Raw genomic sequence first — 11,423 nt, 5'->3', positions numbered from 1 at the left:
GTTTGATTATGTGGTATTCTTAGTATGTTAGTTGGAGTGGTAAATATGTAAATTTCTCTAGGATTTGGGGTTTAGTGCTTATATGATTAACATTGGAGGATGTAAAACATGATACTTGTGAGGACCGAATATAATGAAAATAATGATGACCTGGTCCAACAGATCTCGTTGAAAACTTGGCAAAATAAAAAGACATTTTATGACATTTGATGAGTATAAAGTATATTAATATGAAAGTTCTAAAGGAAACAAATATTGTTTGTGGAATATTAGAGTACGTACGTAGTTTGTATTTACCATGGCGCTATTCATTTATTACGTAAGACGATTTTTACTAATTTTTGACCCCCTCCCACCCCATGTAAAAAAATAAGATTAGGTCGACCGCCTCACCCCAGTATTACGTAAGAATCTAAAGAAAAAAATGAACATACGTTTGCTTCGTTTTAGTTTTTATTATACAAAAAAAACATTTTTGGAACGTTTATTTGTTCCTACAAAGGTACTGGGGCCCCTTTAAACTAACTCTGCACCGTGGTAGCATAGAGTGTGGAAGTATAATTTTAAACGTCTTAATTTCATAGAAATTTAAAAAAAATCGCATCTTTGTGAGCTTACCTAAGACCGATGAAGATTGAAGACCCCCTCCCACCCCCTTGTAAGAAAAAATAAGACATATGCGATCCCCCCCCCCCCCCCCCCCCCAAATCATCTTACGTAATAAATGAATGCCGCCCATGTTTCAATAAAATGTTCCAATTTAAACTAGGATAACCTTGACAGTCCCTTTAGTGTATTCCCTAGGTTACAAAGTTGGATTACTTACTCGTATTATTTGGATTAGGTTTCGTATTCACGTTCCAGAAACTTACCTGTCTGAAGTTTGCCAGATTTGGGAAAGGCTAAAGTATATTACATAATAATATTTAGTGTAACAATATTCTGTTTATAGCCCAAGCTATGTGTCGGTTATGGATGGATTATTTTTTTATATTTTTTTTGTATTTTTTTTTTGTATGACTATATTTTGTGAAAGTTTTAGTATTAAATTTGATCTATGAATTATATTCATTAGTATTATATATGGAATAACATTTACAACATCAATAAATTGCTCTGATAATTAGATTAAGATAATTATATGTAATACTATCTTACTATTCATAAGTGCTTGTTGCTAGGCCTACATGAATAATAGTACATTACGATACAAGTGCGAAAAATAGGAAATTCGAAACGAGTGGCGATAAATTAAAACACGACCGAAGGGAGTGTTTTAAATCGACACGAGTTGCGAATTACCTATTCGCACATGTATCGTACAACGTTTTACAGTACATATGGCCCTTTAAATGTTCGACACAGTAACATAATATGCTACTTCTCGCACTAGTGCTATAAAGTAGCCCCATATGTACTGTAAAGTATATTTGAATTGAATTGAATTAACTATGTCATGTAGATATTCTGTCCCATCAGCCAGGGAACAATAGTTTAACACTTAAGAACTAACGCACCACGTACTAATAAAAAGCTTGATAGATATATAGTCCATTATGGAAAGAGCTAAATAACTACCGCAATGGACATACCATGTATACAAATAGCATAAAAATAGGATATAAAGAGTGACCCAGGCAAATTGAGCCATTGTAACGAGTGCCAAGAAAAACTTGATTTACCCTCAAGGTGAAATTCGGATGTTCACATAAGTACGGGTAATAGTGAAGTATTCGGATATTCCATATTTAAAATCTGTAATATGACATATTGGACTCATTTGTAACACCCAGATAATTTTACAATGTCAGATTTTTGGCTAATATTTTCATGAAAACATTTTATAAGCAAGTCTGGTAGATTTTATCAGTTAAAGCGTTCGTGGAAGTTTTAAAAGTCGAGTCCATGCTTGAAAATGATATTTAATATTCTTGCAAGTCAGGCCGGTTTCTTAGTTCCTCGGTATAAACTCGACAGAAAGAGGATGCTCCGGCATGAGGAAGGCGAATTTGGTCTCGTAGTTCACTTCGCTTGGCTTCGGCGAGCCGGGTAGAGGTCTGAACTGCACGCTCAGGACCAGTTCTGATAGCAGGTAGCGCATTGTCATCTGCGCGAAACGTTTACCTGGAAAATATAACGAAGACCTAAAATGGTTTTAGGAGCTTATATGATATCTAATAATACGAATATTTTATCCTATAGCCCAGTATTTAGTCCATCGTTTTCACCCAATAGCCTGCAGCGGTATCATGGTCGTGTGTTTGTCACTTGTCATATCATGCGTCACGTTCGCACTTACGTATTTGTTAGAGCGTGACAGGTAGGGTGACAAATGATAGACAGCCGACCATCTTAGCCCTGCTGGTTCAATTTAGATTACATTAACTCCCAATAGTCTCGGCTCGGTGTAACCCTTACAATTCATTCAAGTATCAAAAGGGCCTCTACGTGTTATCTTAGGCTTCACGCACGCCTCCCAATTATCCAGAACGTCATTGTTCCGTGACGGGAAAGACATAAGAATATTTAATAAGTTGAAAAACCAAATCTTGACAGAGTTGTAGGTATCTCTACCGAGTAATATCCCTACAGTTCGTGTCATCACGATGACGCGCAAATTTGTCAAATCTAACCTTTAATAACACGACATTACAAGTCAATGCACACGTCGTCGTGAATGATACGATCTATAGTGTGTAAAATGTTCAGGTTGTTAAACACGACAAAGTGCGCATATGTAGTTCGAAAAACTCGCGCAGCTAGAATTTGTTGATATCAATTAATAAGCATCGAATGATGATAATGATGATGATGATGTCAATAAAAATAATAACCATCGAGACACTCAAAATAGAATACGTACACAATGCGAAACCAAAAACTTAATTTCAACCGTTTCGTCTAAAATTGAACTTTTACAAGTTATTTTATATTGTATTCTTTTAATTGTTAATTGTACTAGGAAATCTTTGAGAGATCATATGGCATGAAATTTAGGCTTACCTACGTCTTCTTTATGTTTAAGTAGAGCAGTATTAATTTAAATTTTATTGAAGTTCGTTGGTTATTATTTAAACCATTTTATCTCTTGGCCAGCAAATCAAAATAAACGTATTGTTTTTTTTTTATTTAACCAGATCCATCATAGCTTTTAATTCTTTTCTGATTTTATTTGGTATAGAAAAACAACGGAAAATTTACATAAAAATAAGTGAACGAAAAGTTTGAGGCGATTTGTTATTTCCATAGATTCGCATCGTTTAATCATTTGATGCGTATACCTAAAGCAAAATCTTCAGTCTTAGAGACTGTATTGCTGCTGCAAATATCAAAAGCGATATTCCTGCCTGGATTTATTACATTTGCAGTAGCAATGCGGTCAACAGTAATGTCGCGCATCATTAATGCTGGTGCAGCAGTAATTCGAATGGTACAATTATAAATAATGTAAAAAAAATATACCTATACACATTCTAGGTCCTTCTCCAAAAGGCACAAATGAAAAAGGGACGAAATTCTGCTGATTCTCGGGCAAGAATCTATCAGGGTCGAACTTGTGAGGTTCAGGGAAGAACTGAGGGTCGTGATGCATGCCCATAGCGTTGATGTAAACTGGGGTGTTCGCAGGGAGGGTGAGGGTGTCGTTGATCTTGTAGTCGACTGAAGAGATGCGGTCCAGCCAGCCCATTGGAGGGTATTTTCTTAAGCCCTCTGTAGAAAACAAAATATTTACATATAATTTCTTCAACATTGATTATCAGGCCAAACATTCCTTGGCTAAACAAATATCTAATCTCATATAACTTGGAAACTTTAAACCACGTGTTAGGATCAAAAGAGCACGTGATATTAAAAGGAAAAAATTAATACAATAAATAATCAAAAATCTAAAATACCAGTAGGGAGTATAACAGAAATGTATAAATCTAAGAAACGTTTTCAGGTTCCATAAGTTCCGTAACTAACATTTCATATTCGTCTGTTTCATCATCAATTTATTAATACTAATTGTAAATCATTTTTTTACAGTACCTTTACTAACAGAGTTCAGGTAGGTCAGTTTCTCCAAATCACTAAAATTAAGGTCAGCGCCACCTTTACTCTTTTTTGCCTCAATTAATTCCTTGTAAAGCTTTTCCTGAAAATAAAAAGTTTAATATTTAGAGTAAGCCGATGAAAAATTCGATTGAAAGTTTCGAACTTGGAATTCGTAACGCTAGAATTAGTTAATTGAGTGTGTTTTCGAATGACACATTAGTTAGGCATATATATGACCTTCGTAAGATTATTGTATTATATCAGTACCCGCTTTTGCTTGAGACTTGGTATGCGTGAAATGATGATGGTGATCGATAAAAACTATGCGATATCCTTCCCTGGACCTCAAACTAGCTCTATAACAAATTTAATCTCAATCGGTTTAGCGGTTTAGACAGAGAGATAGATGTCAGACGAAGTTACTTTCGCGTACATAATATTAGATTATTCATTATAGTAAGGAAGATAATCTTTATCTTTTTACTAATTATGAATAAATTTTCGGGTTATTAAGTATTTCATTACCTGTATCTTGGGATTATGTGCCAGCTCATACACCACAAATGTGAGGCCCACTGCAGTAGTGTCAAATCCCCCTTGCAGCATGACAGTAGCTTGGGCGGCTAGCAGGTCATCGCTAAACTCTGAAACGAATGCACTCATATAGTCATCATCAACATTATCATTACTATCATCATCACAATCATTTTCAATATAGTCGTCATTATCCTTTTTATTCTTGCTTGTTAGTATCATTGACAGTTTTCTACAAGTTCTTGTTCATTAAGATTCATTATTTTTGGCAGTCATGGGTGTCAGAATGTTAAAACATTTTTTTTAACGACCCTAAAAATGTGCCACTGCTGGGCAAAAGGCCTCCCCCCTAGACTTTTAATCTTCCTGATTGACTGCAACAGCAGCAGCAGGCTGAAACGTCATTTATATATTTAAATTTCTAGCCAAATAAAACTGTAAACTACTACAAAATCGTATTAAATTAGGAAATATTTAAATTTATAATTTGTGAACTGATGAAAGTGACCGATCAAAGTATTAAGGAACTTATATTAATATCATCTGTATTTTCAATATGAATAGGTACAGTCGACGTCAAAGATATGTTTAAAGTGTACGCCTTATCACAAAGGAGTAAGGCGCAAAAGTGTAAACATAGCGTTGACTTCAACCTTACACTTTAAAATGATAATGTTACCTTGCCCATCGTCAAGTTTGTCTTTCTTCATCTTAACTAGAGCGTCAAGAAGATCATTGTTTTCAAGATTGTTGGTTGTTCTGTGTTCAATTATCGTATTTACACTCTTTCTAAAGAAATCCACACTTTTTCTTGGGAAAAACGAGAACCTGAAAACAGAAGATTTTTTGTTACAAAAAAAATAAAATAAGGTCTGACCTAAAGTGTCACGCAGTGGTGGTTAAATATAATAAGCAGGCGTAAATTATGTCGCTAGGTGACAACCTGACAACCAAAACTCACTAATAAAATAAAATAAACTAAACATAAATTTACTACACCTCATTCATTGTAAAAAAAAAATTAAAGAAAACTTCACCTTGCTTTAGTACTACCACAATTATTGGAGAATATATTTTTCCCAGTTATGTCCAAATTATTATAATTTCTGGGAGATAAAATATCCTTTGCTTTAATATTTATGAAATCTCTGTGCACCAAATGCAATCCAAACTTTGGTTTCGAAGGGCCCAAACCGCCCAAATTTTGGATTGTACAGCAATGCAGCAGCAAGTAATGTCCAGCTATATAGTAAGATATTACCTAAAAATATCAACAAGAGCAGGCCAGAAGAAGATGCTGTAAAAGGACAGCCCACGGAACCAGTCGAATTTCATGAAATCCCGAGTAACAGCACGGAGAGGACTGTCACCAGTACCGACGGCATCGTTCTGCATGCCGAAGAGGGATGTTCCGATGATGTCGGTGGTGTAGTCAGCGAAAAGAGTCTGTAAGAGGAACAATAATTTATGACGAATTAGAACTAGCATAGAATAGTTGGTGAAAAATAAAGTAGCCCAAGATATGCGATAACGTTTATGGTATACTTGTAGCTTGTAGTGAGCGAGCCGAGTCTAAATAATTTGTAACAATGAATAACATCGGATAATCGTGCTTATTAGACATGAACAAAGGAATGGCGTAGTGTTGCGCCTCACAAACATCAGCAGGGCTTGAACTTTAGTGCCAACTTCGTTTAACCACATATAAGATTACTTTAGTAAACAATTACCCCTTATTAACCTCATTAAATAAACGATATCGCCATTTGAAATGAGCAGTACACATTATCTCGTGTCCAAAACGAGGCATTTCGATGTCATTCGCACTCAAAGTTGGAGCCGTAGACATCAGAAAATTAAACTAAGACATATTTGTCTCAAATGGCTGGTGACACAACAAGTGGAAGATATTTTAATACATCTTTGTTGCTATAGGAATGATGTGTTGCTTCAAGCCTTTTATTTATGTTGCAAGGACTAACGTCATTAAACGTAGATTCGTACTAATTTAAAAAACATAACTTTATTGAACATTCACTTTGTTACCTTTATTTCCGACATTTCGACGTACTTCATGTTCGCGGATAATGTGCTGCCACGACAACAACCAATGTAGCTTGCGTTAAAACATTGCGTTAAAATTAAGGCAACAAAATGAATTGGCTATAGATTAATATATATTGATCCGATATGTGTTGAAAACGTGAAAGCTTAAAACTTATTAATTTTACTTGTTACTCGATCATCTTATCAGACAATGCCCTATCAGGATTTCAGTAAAATATTTGTAGTATTCCATACTTACTCTAATCTCTGTCGTCTTGTTATTGGCCTTATCTTGCAGTATTCGGTCCACGGTCGCCTTAGATTTAGATGACAGGAGACCATGCATCGCCTTCAGCTTGGCTCCTGTGAAGATGTATGTTATACGCCGCCTAATGTTACTCCATGTTGGGTCCTAGAAAAAAAAAAGTATTCTTCACACCAGCTGGTAAAGAGTCTTGATTGTTGAAAAACTGGTCAGAAATTTGCATTTTATCCACATGTGTGGCAAAGTAATTTGATGCAAATTTTGAGTGGTTTCTTTATGTTAGCTGGTAGGATTGACTTTTAAATGATGATTTTCAATGCCAAATATTTAATAACGTTGATTTTACAGTTTGAATATGCCTCGCGTTGTTGTGGTGAAAATTTTTGTGCTTCACTCGGTGGAAAAAATTGTTTAACCCTCGTGCCTTGGAACCCTCGCAACGCTCAAGGTTCCACTCTTCAAACCACTCGCTACACTCGTGGTTCAATTTTAGAATTCACTTGCTCGACTATCAATATTGGCACGAGCCGTTAACCAACAACTATGTACTGACGGCGGTGGGTTTACATTTGTTTCATAAGTTGCCACTACAGTTAACTCTCCCATACCTTGTAATAGTATAAATGCAACTACTGGCAAGCAAGTTTTGTCAGTACCCATAAACCCATAACAGAAGAATAAAAAGCTATACTCATCCATTTTTGGGATTATAATAACTACTCACTAGCATCATAGAAATAAGTAATAAAAAAATACAATAAATCTCTTTCTTCAATGCTCATGCAATTTTTGCCAAATTAGGACAACTACCTAACCTGGCGTGTATTTTCTAAATGCATCAATAACTCTTACTTTAATGGTGAAAATATTAAGCCCCCCAACAGGATCCGACTTTCCGGACGCCAAATATCTGTTCCGGAAGAGTTCGCTGTCTGAGACCAGGATACGCTTCGCAACCTCAGGATCAGCAACCACCAGGACTGGCTGCCGGAATACCCAGATTCCAATTAATGGAGCTTGGAACTTTTCGTGCAGATCACGCATCCATATACCCTGAAAAAGAATATCATCTTTTAAGTATATTTCTCGGCACCAGGGCGCACAACCCTAGGTAATGTAATAACAATCAATCAATTAATTCACTTTAATCAATTTCACTGCATCCTTTTTATTAAACAACTATATAAAGCTATTGTTTATTCCCTATTTTTTATGACATGACACAGACCAGCGTTTAAAGACATAGTACCTAAAAACATTGACCAAAAAGCTTAAATAACGTGTACCCAAATCTCTTTCACGGATTCGTTTATTTTTTAAAATGATCGCGTGATTCCAGAACAGTTATTATGTGACGCTACCAGACTGATCCGCTGTAGGATTCCGTAGGTTCCCCCGGGATTGCCAAATTACACCCATCAACCAGAAGACCTGATCAGCGACGACCAGGCTCAAATGCGTGATCGCATCTGGAACACCGATAGCTTGTGGCAGGTATTCTTGGTGGGTGGATCTTGGGTTAGAAACTTACGCCAGAAGTTCGCGCTGCGAATGGTTACCCAGCAGTTGCACGTCATACGCCTAGCAAACGAGCTGAAGTGTACGAATATCGTGATCACAGCTGAAAGCTATCAGTCTGAAGAAATTCTCTTGGTCAATGTTACCCTGGAGCGGATGTGGTGGATAATGCAGAATATTATTACGGTTTTCTGTTTCCTCTCTTATTCCACTATTAGATTCAGCATTAACCCCAAAACTGCCGAAATACAACACACTTCGGCCAGAAGTTCGCACTGTCGATATAGTCTTGCTCTGCCAACATACGAGCTGAAGAGGATGTAATAGCATGATCGCAGCTGGAACACCTTCATCTTGAAGCGGGTCAGAGTGTATCAACACTTTGGTGCTCTGATATGGTACATATACACGTTTTTTCTCCCATAAGAATCGAAAAAGCTTGTAATTACGAGTAAAAATACCATTTTAATTTATTATAATCCAAATTAAACAAAGTGTAACGTAAAACCTTAAATAAAATAGCCTATATTAATTATGTTTTACTCACCACATTCTGTTTGAAGAAGCAGTCGAAGTTACCCAGCAGGGGGTGTGGGGGGGAGTGCGGCACACCGCGATCAGCCCAGAAGCGACTGTTCTTGCGGTGCTGAATGTACAGCGTAGCCAGCAGACTGGCAAACACAACCACCAGTAATGTTACCAACATCGTGCTGGAAATCTGAAAAGTTATAAATTAATAAACAGATTAAAGTATGATATCAGATTAAGTTATAAAACATTTAAAAATGGCACTACATTTATTTAAACCCATAATGCATCTCACGACAATTCATTTTCTCTCATTTTGTTTAATAATTTAAAAAAACCAACTTGTTCCCTTAAAAATAGAGAGTCGTCGTTAACCCGTTGAATGTTTTTTCTCATAAATAAAACAACACTTACACGCCAAGGTCACGGGCGGGAGCGAGCTAATTTAAACCTAACTTGAAAGTGTGAAGGTTACTTTGACTTTGATACGGCGCCTTAGGTGTTGTTGACGTTCAAAAAGTTTTCAAAAGCATAATTATTTATGTCTAATCGATTTATGAGTTTGAAAAGATTTTTCATCGAAGTATTTTATTAAAATTATATTTCACTTGTATCTAAAAAAGGATTGTGTTTTAAGTGCGCGTGTTTTTTTTTTAAATGGCCGTGCCTTAATTTTCCTTACCATTCGACCGGAGGCGCTGCCACCTGTACCCCTAGTGTATATTTGATCGACATCATAACGTGACGAACGCGTTTGCGTTAAGTCTCATTTTGTATAGGATTTCGAGTTTCCAAAACGTCCCGCTTGGCGCGCTCTTTCTAAATCCAATACAAAATGAGACTAAACGCAAACGCGTACATCACGTTTCGAAATCGAATTTATTTACACTAGGGGTACTGAATGGTTAACGGATTCTTCCAGAGAGATATTGAAACATTGATTAAAGAAGAAATAAATATGGTCTACCCAGAAAAGGTCGCAAAAAAAACCCAATTACATATTATAATAGCAGTAGATTAAACACTTACCTGCTAGATATTAATAATCTCAAAATACGCCACTTAGGTAATAAACTTTTATATTACAACTTTATCATCCACCATTTTAAACACAACTACAATAAATGACCAATTCTCTTTACATTCCAGCCGTTTCTATTGCTTATAGTCTGATAAGATAAATAATTAAATAGTTCTAATAAATATTACAACAGGGAATTTCGGTTCACCTAACCACTGCTACACTTGTGTTGGAGTAACTGGACCAAACGCGCCGAGATCGTATTTATAAAAAGTATCAGAACTTGATAACCTTTGTTATTTTTGTTTAGGGTTCCGTAGTCAACTAGGAACACTTGGTTTCGTAATATCTATCTGCGGCAGTGCTCCGTGATCGTTAGTGCCAGAAAGCTGCAATTTGGTATGAATACATGAATCAATCATGGCGACAAAATGGTAAAATAAAAAGTACAAAATGTTTTTTCGGGGTTCCTATCGCCAACAAAAAAAAGTATTATTTCGTTTTATTTTATGTTGTGTGTTGTCGTTGAATAGATCTAAAAAAAAAAATAGGGCTCTACGCTACTTAATCGCTTCGTAAGGAAAAAATATGGGACACATATTTTTTGTCCATGGGTCCATAAAATATAAAAAAAATGTGAAAAAAAAACTATTTTCAATGAATACTGCAATACGATCGGTTAAGCCGTTAACTCAAAAACGAGTTATTGCAAAACGTCTTCCCTTCTTAGTAAACAGCCGTAAAAAGCGCTGCGAAGGTATTCCCTTTTACTTGTAATGTACACAATACTTGCTAATAGCCCTCGTTCCTTTTGAGGTACGGAACCCTAAATATGGATCAAAATGATCTGTTGTTCGGATTCGCTTCGGTCAATAACAAAAAAAAACTTACTGCGTCACTACGAGTCGAAAATTATAATAGCCATAAAAAAATGTATTCCTTTTAGTCGTAAAATATATGTTAAGAATAAGTTAATAAGTTTCTAGTAAGAGCATGCAATATTTATAACAAAAAATATTCATCTCTGGATACATTTTATTTGAATTTCCGCCAGTTTGTTTCCGCAATGAAAGAACCAGCTAAATGATCACATTAAATCTACAACGGTTTTATATCTACCACGCAGTTAGTAGTGCAAACAATACTTATTTATTTGGTTAAGTTAATTAACGTTAAACTGGAACTGTTTTTATCATTTGGAACTTACATTTATTTGCACTATGTTTTGAACCTATTTCCTCTTTATTCTTTTCTCTTAATTGTGTTACACCTATTTATACTTTAAAATTCATTTCTAATCGCATGTTGTATTCTCAGAGCAAAATTGTATGTATAAATTCCAGTGGAAACTGTTTTGGCTAATGTGTTAAAATACCTTTCTTAGGCTATAAGAGTTATATTGTGCTGTTTGTTTCCCTAATCAATAAAAAAAAACTGTTTCTGTTTAGCCCAATGGTTGACTGATAGAGAATG

At 35.6% G+C, this 11,423-nt stretch overlaps 1 protein-coding gene across 1 annotated transcript; it reads right to left on the bottom strand.

Moving 5' to 3' along the window:
* Window positions 1-1,761: 1,761 nt before the first annotated feature.
* On the bottom strand, window positions 1,762-10,194 carry LOC133527009 (cytochrome P450 6k1-like). Its single transcript, XM_061863894.1, has 10 exons — window positions 9,959-10,194; window positions 8,949-9,119; window positions 7,736-7,936; window positions 6,878-7,030; window positions 5,834-6,018; window positions 5,252-5,400; window positions 4,564-4,682; window positions 4,033-4,138; window positions 3,463-3,711; window positions 1,762-2,124 (listed from the first exon to the last, which is right to left on the bottom strand). Exons 2-10 carry the CDS (start codon window positions 9,105-9,107, stop codon window positions 1,952-1,954), a joined length of 1,494 nt encoding a protein of 497 aa, XP_061719878.1. The 5' UTR covers window positions 9,108-9,119; window positions 9,959-10,194; the 3' UTR covers window positions 1,762-1,951.
* Window positions 10,195-11,423: the final 1,229 nt, after the last annotated feature.

This window comes from Cydia pomonella, chromosome 17, assembly GCF_033807575.1.
Source record: "Cydia pomonella isolate Wapato2018A chromosome 17, ilCydPomo1, whole genome shotgun sequence".
NCBI lineage: Eukaryota > Metazoa > Arthropoda > Insecta > Lepidoptera > Tortricidae > Cydia > Cydia pomonella.
The sequence above is the reverse complement of the archived record's forward strand: the minus strand, read 5'-3'. Positions and strand labels throughout refer to the sequence as shown.

What these genes read in the sequence shown, in the direction of transcription:
- LOC133527009 (XM_061863894.1), bottom strand. Translation starts at nt 9,107, where the DNA reads ATGTTGGTAACATTACTGGTGGTTGTGTTTGCCAGTCTGCTGGCTACG. An exon ending in GCTTCTTCAAACAGAATGTG is followed by an intron (nt 7,937 to 8,948) that starts GTGAGTAAAACA and finishes ATTCTTTTTCAG; the next exon opens with GGTATATGGATGCGTGATCT. An exon ending in CCTGAACTCTGTTAGTAAAG is followed by an intron (nt 3,712 to 4,032) that starts GTACTGTAAAAA and finishes TGTTTTCTACAG; the next exon opens with AGGGCTTAAGAAAATACCCT.